This window comes from Zosterops lateralis, assembly GCF_965231275.1.
Source record: "Zosterops lateralis genome assembly, chromosome: Z".
Taxonomy (NCBI): domain Eukaryota; kingdom Metazoa; phylum Chordata; class Aves; order Passeriformes; family Zosteropidae; genus Zosterops; species Zosterops lateralis.
Window position 1 is genome coordinate 44,508,354 of NC_139800.1, and position 16,398 is coordinate 44,524,751.

The following is a 16,398-nucleotide window of genomic DNA, read 5'->3' on the forward strand; positions in this document are numbered from 1 at the left end:
TCATCTTAGCTTTCTCTCTTCAGATCAGAATGGGAAGCCTTTCTGAGTGTCATGCTTTAGTTGCGTGTCTATTAGTTTCAGTATAGCGTTGGTGATATGCTGTATGACTGCTGGTCAACAGGGTGTGCTTGGTGGGGAGTGAGCTTAGATGCAGGCTTCTGGTCCCTGGTGCTGTGACTGTACAGCCTGTGCCTAATTCTCTCTGTTTGTTGCACCTGAATTTCAGACTGGATCCTTCAGCCTTCACGCTGAATTTACTTCCCTCTCTCACTCTGCCCCACCCTGGCTTGCCACTAGGAAGTGTTGGGCTAGTTTTGTTGTCTCTGTTATGTTCTTCAACTTGTGACTGACTTTGGCTTTCTTGTGGGTTTGGGTATTTTGGTTGGCACCCTTCTCCTTTCTCAATGCCAACTTGCGGTGCAGCAGCAGTAATGGGGAAGGATGCTCTGGGGAGACACTGCTTTCTGAGTAGTATCCCACTGGTTCTGAGCAGTGCCTGCTAGCCTGCTGTGGCTTGTAGAAAGATTGTTATCTTCTGAAAACTGCCCTGGTGCAGAGCTCATATATATTTGTGTAGGGGCAGTATCTGCCTGTCTTTAAGAGCCCAAAGACTGGATCTCTGTGGCCTGCTTTCTGCATTGCTGCTGTTCCTTTCTGATCTAGTCCAGGGCTGTCATCAGGGTTGTTTTATTGCTCTCTTTCACAGCAGGTATGTGCAGGCACTGTGCTAAGTTGCATTGTCCTTTGAAAAATATACTATGAAGGAGGTTTAACACAGGACCAATGTAGCTCTCCTGTAGCCTAGACAAAGTGTAAAAATGGATCTGAGTTAAATGGATTTTCATTTGTTTTCTTTCCAGCTCCCCGGGGAAAACGAGGCTGGAAAACCTTTTATGCTGTGCTGAAGGGAACAGTCCTGTACTTGCAGAAGGTAGGGGAAATCATTGTCTTTTGAAAACTAATTAAAGAGGGATAAAGCGGCACGCATCCTCTTCACTCTCTCAGCTCACCTCCAGGCTCCTTTCTCTCTCATGCACAGCATGGCTGATCTCCCTACCCCCACCCAATTAACACACTTATTCAGACATAAATCCTTCATTGATACCCTCTTTCTTTTCACAGTTTCAAGTTCAGTTCTACTGCCTGCATGCCCATGCACTGTAAGTTCCAGTGTATCCCACTGCTGTCTCACATGGCTGAAAAAAATAGCCAGCTTCACCAGCAAAGACAGCATCACCTCTCTGTGTCGTGCATGCATTCCTCTAGGCTGCTTTTAACTTTGCATTTCATACTTCCCCTTCTGTGTGACTTCCCCTTCTGTAAGGTTGTCCTCCTTTCCCATCTTTTCATAGTATACTTTTCTGCAGTGCCTGCAAGACCAGCTGCAGAACAATTGAAGAACAGCTTCGCCTTGGTAGGAATCTGCAGCTTCTGTTCCTATGCGAAATTGAAGGATAAAAGAATACTTTTTTCCCACAAAGCAAGAAAAGACTGGTTTCTAACAAAATGTGCTTCCTGACAACAAGCTGTCTAAAAAAAAAAGTCAGATGAAACCCTTCAAGCCTTTTGTTGCAAGCTTAAATATATTATAGTACATTTTAAACTGTACTGTTAGAACATAAAATGCAACATATGAGTAAGAACTGTCAAAATCAAATAAATGGCAGCATCTAAGTAGGTTGTTAAGGCTTTTTGCCCTCCAATATCGATGAAATATCCATGGAATAGATATGCTACTTGTCCAGACTGCACTGTATTGCAGAAGTATTTTTCTTTGAAAGCTGTTTTACATTTTTACTCAAAAACTGATAGTTTTGTAACTATCAGGAATACAAGTACATACTGCTGTTTCCTTCTCTCTTGCTTTGGCCTTTCTGAAGTTGTTGGTTTCATTGGAGGCAACACGAATAGTCTCTTGAGAAGAAAGAGTGATTTGGATCAGATTATTATAGAATGAGGTTTACAAGGTGAATGCTCAGGGTGCAGTACCTTTTTGAGGAAGCTGAAATCCTGAAAAAGACAAAACAATCTGCAGTCAGGATAGAAGATTTGGGCTGAAAGTTGGATGTGATATGCTCAGAGCCAGTGCAAGAGACTAAAACTAGGTCTGCTGAATCCCAAGTCCTTTTGCTGGGAGCAAGTACTGGTTTTACTAAAATGCCTTCATGGCAGGCTTGTACTTGCCCTTTTCTGATCGAAGTGGATTCATCTGCCTCAGTTTCTGAAATAAGTAAGCTTTAATGTTCACCTGAAAAGACCACATGGTTCTTTGAGAAATAAGAAGGCCTCTTTTTTGTACTACAATAATTAATTTTTTATTTGATATTCACGGGAAAGAACTAAGAACTGAGGATACTGTCTGTTTTAGCACCTTAATTAAATATTTTTATGAATATTGCTGATATATTTGTTTAAAATGCTTTCTGTTTAATAAAATGTAGAGATGCTAATGTAGTATGCAAATTTTCTACAGAATGCTGCCCCCTGCCTCTGTTCTCTTTCATACTTTCGGGAGCAGGGAGTAATTTCACATATAAGTTCATCTTTGCAGAATGAAATGCATTGTTGGAATTCTTGTTCTTATTTGTTTGTTAATTGTGTATTTTGCACTTGTCAGAGCACTTGAATTCAGTGATTAGAGGGCAGTGCTCTGCAGAGCTGTATTCTCCTATTTGTGTGGGAGCCACCCATTGCATTGAAGCCATCTTACTGTAGCACACTGACAAGCAAGGCTTTTGCTTTCATGCTGTGAGAGGTTGACAGAAGCATGTGATGGGAAGTAACTCATTCCAAGAGTGACGGGGCAGCTGTGAGCCTCCCCGGGGTACCTTTGGCCCCTGCTCAGCCACATGCTGCAGCTGTGAAAAAGCCTGTGATTTCAGCTTCAGAAGGTCCACCAGGGCATTCCTTCAGCACTCAAACAAACTTTACTCTGTTATGGATGTAGTATCATAGAAGATAAAGGTACTAGAGTTAAAAAATACACAGCTAGGCCATGTAATTATAGTAAAGGTTGCTGAGCTGCTGTTTCCTTTTGTAATATACTAGGGAATGAAATTACCCTAATTTTAGGAAGTACTGAAGCATTTTAGAACAGCTTGATTTCTTTGCAGAAGTGCACAGTTCTGGCAATAGTCCTGGTCAAAGAATTTCCTTGTCTCAATTCACCACCTCTCCTGATTATAGAGTGCAGTAGAGCAGGGTGCATTCACATACACATCCTCTTTCTCTCATTCTCTGTATATCTGTGGGGATGACATCTGTGAGGGTGGTTTCATTGCACTGAGTGCTGTTCAAACAGAATAGAGAGAAATTTCAGTGTACAGGTGCTGTCTACACACAAACATGTACAAACCTCTGCAGTATTGCTTTCTGTGTTCATCTATAACTCAGCTGTTCCCTCAAGGCACTATTGTAATATAAATATTAATTGTTCATAGCAGCTGTGATTCCTTCTGTGGGCAGTGTGATCCCAATTCTGCTGTCACTCTGTTTGCATTCCTGTTCTTGTTCTGTCGTCAAAGCCCATGTATGAAAGTGTTCTGTAGATGGTGGTCACTTGAGATTTACTGAAGACTTTTTCTGGGCACCCTTGTTTCCTGCCCATCTTTTTTTGTCCACAGGAATTATTCCAGTGCTAATTCCTGTGGTGCAAATTGTTTTGTTCTAAAATGAATGATTTAGGAGAGATGGTTTCTGAATTAGTGAGACAGAGAGCACCAGAGGAGCTCAGTGGAAACGTTCACAGTTAGCCAACTAAACGTGCCTGCACAGTATTATATAAAATAAGAAATTTTCACATGTTTGGGATGTTGGCTGTGTCTCTGGGCATCCTCAGGCCAAGGTTAATTTCCTACCCTCTGTTGATAGCAAGAGGAAATTGCAAAGTAGAAGCTTGACAGAATGTCTGTTCACTAGACTGACATGGGATGTGATGTGCGTACACAAGAGAAGCTTATAAGGAGAGGACATAAGGCTGACCTCGCTTCCTTGCCAGAAATTGCTTCTGGGCAAACTGTGCAGGACACAAACCTTCGTGTTTTGTTTGGACTCTTCTGTGAGGTTCTCAACATCTTTGCTCTTTGATGTGGCACTTTATAATCTTGCAGGCTTCAGGTATTTCTATATCAATTTTCTCAAACTTCCTCTGTTAAAAATAAAAAACAAAAACAGAGAAAGGCCAGACTGATGTAAAGTGTTTGGTGGTGAGACTTCATGAAAAAGAATTTTGCAGCTGTTACATGCAACTGCATGGAGATAGCCATCCATGGTGCAGTGACTGATAAGAAAAGACAAATGTCATTCTCTGGTTTACCAGAAATGTATTTAGAAATATGCTGATTCTGGGTCATCAGAATGTGGGAAAGTCATTCCCTAGGAGTTTGAGAAGGATGAATTCAGCATGCCATTGCATTGTATGCAGCACTCACATCAGCCTTCAGTTGACAGACACATCACAGTTTCTTTCTGGCTTCATATACATTCCTTGCCACTGTCTAGGTCTAACTTTAAAGAACTACCTTCCATTTCAGCTCAATCTTCACACTGACACCAGCACATCATAGCACATGCTGTCTTTGACAGCTTAGGTGAAAATGGATGTTCCTACTCCTCTAGCATTCCTACCAGTCAGAAAGAGTTGAAGGCCTTGGAGAAGGAATTTTGGCAGCACATCCATGTCCTTACAGCTTTCTCTGAGGCTGTCAAAGTATGTGGAGACATTTTTGGTATGCTGATCAGTGCCTTTGGAGAAGCTGGCAGAACTCCAGCTGTCAAGGTAGTTTGCAGCCAGCTGATCTGGTGGGATTAGCAAGGATTACCATGAATGCATTCTATTGGAAAGGAGGGTTATCAGACAGGGCTGCTTCTGGGAATGGCCAAATGTGGACTTCCGAAACAGGTTTATTCACCAGAGCAGGTGTAGACATTGGATGCAACTCACAGAGGAAGCTAGGAGGCAACAAACTAAGTGAGCTGACACTCTCTCTAGGCAGTAATATGAGATAAGATAGAATATCATATGTCTGAGGCCTGTCTAAGTTCATTTCCTGGCTCTGAGGTTTTTCCAGCTTTCCTAGGCAGTGGGGCCAGTCATTTTCCCCAAAACTACCACCAAATAAATCAGCTTGTGAACTCTTAAAGGAGCGGGCTTGACCTGAGGCCTTGCTCCTCCATCTTCAAGACTTCCTTGAAAAAAGTTTAAAGAATGCCATAAGTGAACATAGACAAAATGCATCAAGATAGATGCCTCCAGGTCTTGCTGATTCTCAAATTATGAGAGAGGAAGGACATTTGGCTTTGCTCACCGCCAGCACTCAAAAACCTCTTATGTCACAGATCTTTAGTTTGGAGGCTGCCCTTTCATCACCTGTGCATTTCTGCTGGGCCTGCCAGACCTGTGGTGGGCTGTGCCCTTGCCTTGCTCCAGCTGGAGGTGGAGGGGTGGCAGGACTTTCGGGTTGCTGCCTCTTCTCAGGTTATGTGTCTGAGCAGCAGTTTGGCAAGTTGTGGGCCTGCACTAGCAGGACCTTTGTGAGAAAGGATGAGACATGGCAGAGGAGCAAGATATTTTCTCCTACCTCCCAAGAGGTTGTCACCACAGCTGGTGACTCCCCATCCACTGAAACTCAACCTGGAGAGCCCAGCCTGGCAGAAAGCTCAGATACCTCTGGCAGTGTAGATTCCTCTGGCTGCAATCCTGTTTGATGTGCTGCCAGAGAAGTTCTGTAACTGATTCATGCACATTAACCAGCTCTTCTCTCAGGAGGGTGCCTCCCTGCATGTTGAAGCTAGTGCTGTCCCTGCACACTCTCTGCATCCTGCACTGTGTTTCCTGCTAAACCTCATCTAATAAATTGTGTTGAAGTGCAAGATCAGTAGTTACCGTGCCCTCCAGGGAGTTAGTTCGCTGCTTTACAGCCATCACGCTTGGTGCATTTCCAGGTGAGACTGATTTCTGTGATACAGTAGGAGGGAGAAATGGAGTCAGTTACAGACTGCTTTGGCCTGCTCTTCAGAAACAAAGTGATGCAGCCTTGCTGGAAAAACACTTTTCTTTCAAAAAGCTCCTGGCTTTCCCAAGCCATTTATAGTCATCTGGGCTTTGGATGGAACTTGTGGCTACGTTATGCCCTTGTCCAGCTTCTGTCACTCAGGAGATCAAAGACTGCTTCCAGGCTGATGCTTGCAAAACAAGAGTCCCTGTTTTTGTCATCTAGTGTTATTGGTACTGTTATTGTGTCAGAAACCCAGATAGAGCTGTGCTTACCATTTTAGACTCATCAGAGAGATTTAAGAGAATTTGCTGTAATTTGCTTTGTGGACACTGGTAAGGAGGTTTCTGCAGTGTATGAGGATTTGCCCAGGAGCACCTATAAAGGTAATCAGTTGAGAAAAATTAAAATCAGGCAGCAGAGGCTGAGAACCCAAGTAGCTGAGCAGTGGAGGTGGGGAGCTCATTATGAAAGATTCTTGAAATGAAGACAAATAATCCACAGCTGTTGTCATAGTCAAATACTTCCTGCTTACATCTCTTCCTGTCAAGCAGGTAGTGGAATTACTTCTCTCCCTTGAAAAGACATCAAAACTGAGAAAGAAAGAGAAAGGAAAACATGTTAAAGGTAGTGGAAACCACAAGTGTGCAAATCAGGTTGCACTTAGTTTGTGTATTTTATTACTATTTCTGAACTCTAGAATGAGGTTTTTCCCTAGGCTAAGGAAGAAGGAATAGCACATGCAGAAATAAAATGCCATTTTCCCCCTGCTATTTCCTGCAGGATGAATATAAGCCAGAAAAGGCTTTGTCGGAGGAAGATCTGAAGAATGCGGTTAGCGTGCACCATGCGCTGGCATCCAAGGCAACAGACTATGAGAAGAAGCCCAATGTCCTCAAGCTTAAAACAGCAGATTGGAGAGTCCTGCTTTTCCAGGCCCAGTAAGTGCTCTCCTCATGCCACTCATTGAGGAAAGAAAGCAGTGCTGAAGGAAGAGTAAATTCCTGCCTGGACAGGTTAAAAAAAGGCTTTAAGAGGTTCAATCTGTTTATTTGATCAGAAATAAGATTAAGTAGTGATGTGATTAGAGTGCACAAGTAGTGCATGAGAAAGAAACATTAGGTTTTAAGAGGCTTTTTAATCTAGCTGAGCGAGGCATAACAAGATGCAGCAAGCATAACAAGCTGAAGGTCCAGGAAATTCAATTTGGAAACAAGGCATAAACTTGCAATAGTCAGGGTGATTAATCATTGAAGCAAATGACCAAAGGCAGTCTTGGATTGTCTCCTGATGTCATCAGGTCCTAGCCGGATGTCTTTCTAGAAGATATGCTGTGGTTAGAAACAAAGTTAATACTTAATACAAGACTGATTTGATTAAGTTTTTAATGCTGTGATACCCAGAGAGAACAGATGACCTGCCTTTTGCTTCTGAGCCCTTTTCTACTGACATATATATGAAACCTCCTAGAAATCTGTGGTGTCCAGCACAACCGAAACATTAGGACATACATCTAAATCAGGGCATTAGTTGTCTCTGTCACCTGTGTTACTGGGATTGGATTAAGAAAAGATGTGTGCTAGGGTAAGGTATGGACCTAATACAGGCCAGCGTGTGACTGAGTTACTTAGGACTAACTGCTTGCAAATACAGGCAGGAAGATGGAGCAGACTCTAAGAGTTGTCCAGTTCTGGTTATTCTGACTTCTAAAATGCTATAGAAGGGATGGAAAAAGGTAGAACGGGCTGAGTCAACAAGTGCTTAATATGTTTTGCCTCATCAGGAGCCAAGAAGAAATGCAGACCTGGATCAACAAGATTAACTGTGTGGCTGCTGTCTTCTCTGCACCACCATTTCCAGCAGCCATTGGCTCTCAAAAGAAGTTCAGTCGCCCACTCCTGCCAGCCACCACAACAAAGCTATCTCAGGTGAGACATTTTTATAGAGTGCAGGTAACGATGATTTCTCTTTTTGGCTGGAGACTTGGTGGTAGTGCTTCTCACTGTTTTATATCTGTTGCCACTAGCAGTCCTAGGACAGGAAGGCTTACATAGTAGATCTCTGCTCATGTTCTCATGCAAGATTTAAGCAGGGAGAGAAAAAGAAGAGACTCAAATACATTTAGTTTATGTTTTTGAAAAAAATAGTACCACATAAAGAATTTTCTTCTTTCTGCAGAGGACATTTCAAATACTGATTATTGGGGGTTTTTTTGAATTTGAGTGTTTATGAAAGCCACTCTTTTTAGAAGTAGACATACTCCTGGTCTTTGGCTTATTGAATTGATTAAAGGTGAAAGCTGATGCATCAGACAAGCATCAATTTTATTTCACCCGCTAGATTTTCCAGACTCTATTTATCAGCTCAGGGATTTCCTGTATAATGTATATTTATTAACTGTGTCTTACATGAATGTCTTTTGTCTGCCTTGTGATCACACAAACTTTTAGCATCCTCTGGCAGAGAGCTTCACAGCTCTACTGCTTCTTGCACTAATGCACGTATTTCTGCTTGTTTTAGACTGGCTGTGTCCGATGCTTGTGCCCGTAGCTTTTTGTAGTTTGGGAGATGCAGTGCCTGCCTGGAATTCCTCATGCGTTGGCAGGAACATGATACTGATTGTGTTGAGCAGAGTGACAGAGGTTGTTATACTTCATGACATCTTCCCGTAGCTTTTAAATTGGTCTGCCCATGCTGGATTGCTTCTTAAATGAAATTGTTGGGGTTTTTTACCATCTCCATAGCTTAGCAACTATCCTTAGAAACCACTGTGTCAAAATCTGTGTTTCTCTAAGGGTGTGGGTTCTTTCAGGTACTTTTAGGTTCTTAGGTTAAAAGTTTAAAGCATGTTATGTAAAAAATAATACTAACTTGTCTCATCCTTGTGGTTTTACTTTTTGCTCATGCATAGGTTTTTAAAGACACAGTATGAGGCTTCCATAATCCATAACCCCATATCACCTAAGGAAGCTTTTTTTACTCATTGTTGTTCTGTGTGATTGTTCCATTTAGCATGTTGTTTCCTAGTCTCATTGTTTTCATTTAATCTGGAAAGGGAAAAGATAGATCACAGTCCTGTGGTTTGTATCTTGAAGAAGGAGAAACACAAAAGATAAGCTGTTTTGGACAAGCAGAAGAATGTTAAGTGTTCAAAGTAGATAAATTCAAAGGCAAGCAGAAGCATGTCTGCTCTCATCTGTCAGTGTGGAAAAGCTGCCAGCAGGCTGATTCTCATTTGGCAGACAAAAAAAAAAAAAGAAAAAAAAACAAACAACCAAAAAACAAAACCAAAAAAACCAATTGTCAAATTCCTGTGGTTGATGCTTAGGATTTTGTGGGATGAATCATGATGGACACTACTTCTTCAAAGGGTCGGTTCCTGGTCAGACAGAAGTCAGGGTGCAGTGAAGCCCTAACATGGGTAAGGAAGAAGGCTGGACGTGAAGACAGGTTGTGCAAGATGATTGTACCAGATTTTCCTTCAAAAGCAGAGCGATGTCTGATCTTGGTTAGTCCAACCGGAGAGGGATGTGACAAAGCTATATATAGGAACACCAGTGTAGAGAAGATCTACTAGGGTGTTGGGTTTTTTTTTTTTTTCTGAGAATGCACAGCACACACAAAAGCTCCAAAGCTGGTGCCATGGAAATGACAAGTGCTGTATTAATAGCTACTCAAAGACCTCCTGTCATCAGGCTGTAGAACTCACTACCGCAGGATGTCCCTGGGACCACGGAATCGGCACAATGTAAAGAGTGTTTGGGCACTAATGAGAGAGCATGCACATTTAGGGTAGTAACTGACAGCAACAAGAATTTTTTAACAAGTGGTTTCAGCCCTACCATATTTAAGTGGGGGCAAATTATCCCCCATGATTCTTTCTTCAGTTCTCTTGCAAAAGAGTTGAAACACAAGATAAGCTGGGGCTTAGCTATCATCCTCTGTAGAATTTTCTCCCCTTTCTGCTGTTTTCTGCAGCTCTAGCTCAGCCAGCCAAGGGGTTCAGTCCCCAGTGTGAGTCAGTGCAGTGCAGGCATATATGAGCTAGGTTTGAAGCTTTGGGCTTCGTCTGAGCTGTGGGCTGTGCTCAGAACCACACCACTGAGGGACAACACTGGTAGCTGTTCCCTCCTCTGAGGCGAGGTGCCTACACATGAGCTGACGTGGGTACTACCTCTTGGCTAGTTCACCAATATCTGCACGATCATGGGTCTGTTTTGGATTTACCTAATTCAAACACAATTTCAGATCCAAGCCTAGCAAGGGACAGAAGGCCATCCTGCAGGCAATGGAAACCGTCTGAGATGAGGGAAGGTTAGCTGACAGATGGACTGGAGGAAGTGAGTGGGCCTGGGATTATGATAAAGGAAATTGCCTAGAAAGTGGGAGTAGCATCTCCTCACTTTCTCCAACTGCACAGTGGGATAAAAGCTGGTAGCAGCTTAGCAAAATAAGATGCTTTTTGGGGACTGGACAGCCCTTCCTCTTCTGAATGCATTGTATTGTTCTAAACAAATAGAAACTGCACACCAGAGAGCTTTTGGCAATGCAGAAATAAAAGGAGGGGCCCTGACTCCATGTCTTTTCTATCCTGGAAGGAATTCGTTTTACATTGCAAAAACCTGAGGCAGGGTCTTTGCCTGTCTCATTCTGCCCTTGGTTTATCTGCATACACAACAGTCTTAATTAATTTACCAAAAAATGTATTAGAACAAAAGTGTCATGTTGTCACTATTGCTCCGCAGCAAGCTGCTTCCATTGCTCACAGCAAGGCAATGGATGACAAGTTTGCTCTCCTTCCCAGTGATGTCTGCTAGCTGCTGAATTTTTCTGCAAGCTTGGCCACTTTGAGTGCCTTTAAGAGAGCTGTTGGTGGCAGCACTCTGGGATGACCGACCTTATCAATCTAAGAAAAAGAAACTATAAGGTATTATTGTACAGGAACCTTTCTATTTTTTCTTTGCTTATTGGATATTTTAGAATCTGTCACTTAAGTGCCTAATGTGTTTCTGAAGGATGAACAGCTGAAGTCCCATGAAGCTAAGCTGAAGCAGATCTCCACTGAGCTTGCTGAACATCGCTCCTATCCTCCTGACAAGAAGCTCAAAGGCAAGGAAGTAGATGATTACAAACTGAAGGACCACTATCTGGAGTTTGAGGTATTAATGGAAACATTATTACTTCTACTTCTTGGGCTGGTTGTATATTTGAGTTACAGTTCTGAAGTTCTGTGTTTTTCACTTCACTAGGAAGTGTTTTTCCTAAACAGATAAGTCACAGCAATTGCAGATGTTGGGATGTAGCTCTTCTTTCTGATGAGAACTTCCTTAGCCTATGAATTTAGCTCCTAGTCTGTAACATGGAGGATGGAAACAAAACTCCTGTCCTTCCTGATGTATCTGTGTGAAGAGATTATAAGATCTTCATGCAGAAAGCGTCTTACATTGTGAAACTATGTTGCCTAGTGTATTGGAATCTCAGTCTCTAGAGAACGACTGCATTCTTCAGGAATGCAGATCATGGTAATTTGTCTTCCATTGGTAGGTTCTGAAGGAGCTGATATGCTAAAGTTATTGTCATAGGCACGCCTCCCTCCTCAGAGCCGTCTGTGTTGTATGCCACTGAGATGGATGTCAGGATGAGAAGGAAAATTAAAGATCACAAAGATCACAGGGTTGAGTGATGCAACTTAGGCAGATGCAATAGGAGATTGTTTCGAGTATCTAACAGCAGCTTTTGTCTATAATGGTCTTTGCCACATTTTAGGAGTATGTGGGAATGAATTGGCAACCCAGCATATGTCTGCTATTTGTTATGACTACACCTTTGAGCTTTTCCCTTCAGGACTGCGAGTCAGTGTTGCCTTGTGTCTGAGAGGATCCTACTACTCTAAATAGGCACTGCTTGGCAAGGAAAATACATAGTCTGGAAAAGTGGAAGAGCAGATAAGACAGATGAGACCACCAGAGCTGATGCTGGAGGCAAAACAACGCAAGCCTCCAGAACTGAAGTAAACCTTGTGCCCCATGCTATCAGTTTCTGTCAGAGGAACTCTTTTTACTCTTGGACTTAACTCACTACATACTTTTGCTTTTGCAGAAGATCATAACTACTGTTTTGAGTTTCAGTTTGCTGTAGCAAAGTTGATCAGCATGGTTTTATGAAGGAAGAGTCATTACCTGACCAATGTGATAGTCTTTTACAGTGTAATATTTGGTATGATGGATGAGGGGAGAGCAGTGCATGTTGTTGGTTCTTCACTTTGACAAGAATTCTGACATTGTCTCCTCTAGCGTGCTTGTAGTCAAGCTGATGAAGTGGATTAGAAAACTGAGAGTGAGGTGGTTTGGCTGAACCATTGAGAGCAAAGGGTTGTGATCAGTGGCACAGTGTCAGTTTTGAACAGAGCACTCAGATGTACAGAGTAAGTCACACACCTTCTCTCTGGAGGGGATCTTGTAAAACTTGGAAGATCAAGCAGCTGCTTAGCTTTGGGTTCTTGACACAAAGTTTATTTTCTTTCACTTTTAGAACCGTGGTGAGTTAGGATAAAATGTAGGCCAGAGTGTTCAGCGTTTGTAGAAGGATTGATGGGGGAGTAGATTGTTGTGGGGGTTTTTCTCTGTTTCCTGTCAGTTTTATCAGGCTGATCTTTTGAGATATTCCTCAGGTGTTGGGAAAGATGGGACAGGAAGGACTTACGAATATGACTGCATGGTAAGAAATATTGCAGATATAAAACCTGTGAGTGAAATAGAAATGAAAGCCAGTTTCGAGATGTGAGCATGGCAGGCAGGAAGACAGTGATTAGCTGAAGATGGGTGAAAAGACAGAAAAACAAAGGCACAGGAATGTTGCCTTTCCACCTTGGCAAAGACATCAGGGAACAAGTACATAAGAAAGAAGTCTATAGAGTTTAGAATATAAAATGACATGGTAATATAGTAGTTGTTATAGGCTGCATGCAAAGTTTGTAGATTTTGTATCTCACACCAGTTGGTCACTGTAAATTAGAATATTCAACACAAAAAGAGATATAATGTATTGTAACAAGGTGATCGCCCTCTTCTCTTGGCTCTCCTACCCTCTTCTCTTGCCTCTCTTACCCTCCTCTCTTCTCTTACCCTCTTGGCCAATCCCCTCTCCTCTCTCTCAGCTCACTTGCTCCTGCTTTCTCCCTACGTTTTTCCCCTGCTCCTACCCCGTTTTTACCCCTTAGCTCTCTTCTATCTCTCTCTCCCCCCATTCTCTCTTTAGGGCTTTGCTTCAGCCGAGGCTGGTGGCTGGAAGCAGGCCCTTTTTACCCACAACCCTTGTAATAATAAAGCCACGTGTTTCTAGACCATCTCAGGTCTGCAGAGTTCCTTGTCCCTGCCATCCACGGAAAAATTTCAACACTCAGGTACCTCAGTACAAATCAGAACCAATATAGCCTAGGAGACAAAAGGTGTCCTCCACACTCGTGAAAGTCTTGAATAGCTGTGCAGTTCAGGTAAGTGATCAGCTCTGCAGGAATGATCAGCTCTGCTCATCTAAGAAGGGAAGCTGTGGCAACAACTTCAGTTATGTGAGAGAAATGGTTATTCAAGGTTTTTCACACCAGCACTGCCAGTGTGCAGTGCTGTGTTACCTTCACACAAAGCAAAGATTTCATAGGCCATGTTGAACTATAAAGGCACCATTCCAAGGGCCGTGAGAGCTAACATTCCAAAATGCTGGAAGTCAAACAGATGAGGCAGAAAGCTAACTGGGTTAGCTTCTTCTGGTGCTACGACAAAAAAGGAAGGTTTATGCTGAGTGGAAGCAAGGTCAGGTGGCATGGAAGGAATACAGATGGAGATGCTGCTCACCATTGTAGCAAGAAAATTCGTGTGGCCAAATCTCAGTTGGATTTGCAGCTGGCCAGAACTGTGGGGAGCAATATAAAGAGTTTTTGAAATACAATAAGGGCAAAAGGCAGTGTAGAAATAATATCAGCCTCTTTACTGGATGAGGATGATCATCTCACAAACAGGGATATGGAGAAAGCAGAGGTCGTTTAATGCAGTCTTTGCTTCCGCCTTCAGTATGGTTGCAGACCAGGGAGATCTCAGTGCCCTGAGCTGGAGGCCCATGACTGTGAGAACGGTCAGCTCCAAGTTAATCTTGAAGTTGTGTGGGATTAGCTCTTCTAGCTGAATTCCTACAGATATATGGGGCTTAATGAGATTCATCCAAGAAACCTCAAACAGTTGTGTGATGTCATCACAAAACTTCTCTTGATGATATTTGAACAGTCTGGAGAGATCCCAGTTGTCTAGAAAGTGTCTAGTGTTTTCCCAGTTTTCAAGAAGGGCAAAAAGGATGACACTGGAAACTGGAAGTCTGTCAATCTCACTTCAGTGCCTGGTAAAAATTATGGAGACAATGATTCTGAGAAGTATTGGAAAACAACTGGAGAGTGATCATCACAGCCAGCACAGCTTCATGAGAGCAAAGTCCTGCTTGTCCACCTGATTTCCTTTTATGACAGGATAACTCACTTCGTTGATCAACAGAAGCCAGTTAATGCAATTTTTTGATTTCATAAAGCTTTTGATACTGTCTCTCTCAGGACCCTTCTGGAGAAGATGCCCAGCCCACAGCTGGGTAAGCACATCCTATGATGGGTGAGCAGCTGGCTCATGGGTCAGGCACAAAAGGCTACAGTGAATCGGGTGACATCAGACTTACAACCTGTCACTAGTGGGGTTCCACAGGGCTCCTTCCTCGGCCCTGTGCTCCTCAGTGTCTTCATAAATGACTTGGACACAGGACTGGAAGAGATACTAAGCAAGTTTGCAGATGATACAGAATTGAGAGAAACCGCTGACTCCCTTTAAAGGCAAGGAGGCCCTGCAGAGAGACCTTCACAAATTACAGGGCTGGATAATCACCAACTGTATGAAGTTCAACAAGGGAATGTGCCAGATTCTGCATCTGGGATGAGGCAACCCAGGGTGTATGGACTATCTGGGAATGAGAAAATGGGGAGCAGTGCCATGGAAAGGGGCCTGGTCAAGGACAAGATAAATATGAGTCAGCAGTGCCCTGTCAGCCAGGAGGGCCACCCGTGTCCTGGGGTGCATCAGGTACAGCATGGCCAGCCAGGCAAGGGAGGAGATTGTCCTGCTCTGCTCTGCACTGGGGCTGCCTCACCTCGAGTGCTGGGGGCAGTTTTGGGTCTCTCAGTATAAGAAAGATGTGAAGCCCCAAAACCTCCAAAGGAGGGCAATGAAGATGAGGAAGGGCCTTAAGGGGAAGCCGTATGAGGAGCAGCTGAGGTTCCTTGGTCTGTTTAGCCTGGAGAAGAGGAGACTGAGGGGAGATCCCATTGCAATTACAACTTTCTTGTGAGGGGAAGAGGAGGGACAGGCACTGATTTGTCTGTGATGACATGTGGGAATGGCCTGAAATTGTGTCAGGGAAAGTTTAGGCTCAACATTAGACAGAGGTTCTTCTTCACCCAGAGGGTGGTTGGGTACTGGACAGGCTTCCCAGGGAAGTGACCACAGCACCAGCCTGACAGAGTTCAAGAAGCATTTGGACAGCACACTCAGGCACAGGGTGTGATTCTTGTGGATGGTCCTGTGCAGGGCCAAGATTTGGACTGGCTGATCCCTGTGGGCCTCTTCCAACTCAGTTTATTCTATTATTCTGTGAGACAGTAAAAATCCCAAACCAAACCTAAATGTTGAGCTGTCTGAAAATCGTGAATGGAAACTTTGTGAATGGAAACCTTCCCTTTAGAACAATGACCTGTCAGGGTTGACAGAAGGTGGTGAAGGAGATTGGCTGCATGAGGTTAAATGAAAAGGGCAAGAGGCAGGCAAGGTAGGATTTTGCAACTGTCTGTTTCAGACTGAGGCTGCAGGCCAAACCAAGTGTCTGTGTACAAAGGGCCATGCTGATATGTCTCAGGAAGCACACCAAAAGGACCTGTGAGTCCCTAAGGTAGAAGCACAGTACCATTAGGAAGGAAGATGCCATTTTCCTTTTCTGTAAGTCCTTACAGTTTCTTTTTGTTCACACACTGGTGATGCCTTCATTCTTGTTCCTGATGAAAGACAAAATGAGATGGAGGGGAGGTGAACCAGGAGGTAGCTGGTCCCTGTTCAGGTATTCAGCCAGTAGCATTTGTTTTGATGGTCTTTGCTTATAAACTATTGAAAGAACAGTTCTCAATGCGTGCTCTCTTGAGGAAGTGCTGCATCAGATTGCAAAAAAAATTGTTGCTTATTACAGAAAATTTATGGTTAGAGAAAGATCTTTTGAGTGCTGTCAGGTGAGAGGTGAAGCCAGAATACTGATGTGTAGCTACCTCCCTCATACTTTATTATGTGCATTCATTTTTCAGAGATAACGTTGCAGAAGCTTTTGAATGGTT

The 16,398-nt window shown here is 43.2% G+C and overlaps 1 protein-coding gene across 4 annotated transcripts in view; it reads left to right on the forward strand.

Moving 5' to 3' along the window:
- PSD3 (pleckstrin and Sec7 domain containing 3) overlaps positions 1-16,398 on the forward strand; it is a 142,198-nt gene that overhangs the window by 83,260 nt on the left and 42,540 nt on the right. For all 4 annotated transcript variants that reach the window (XM_083882987.1, XM_083882986.1, XM_083882985.1 and 1 more), the window contains 4 exons: positions 861-931; positions 6,777-6,934; positions 7,777-7,921; positions 11,009-11,152. In XM_083882987.1, coding sequence (XP_083739113.1) covers positions 861-931; positions 6,777-6,934; positions 7,777-7,921; positions 11,009-11,152 — 518 coding nt within the window. The remainder of the gene's footprint in view (positions 1-860; positions 932-6,776; positions 6,935-7,776; positions 7,922-11,008; positions 11,153-16,398) is intronic.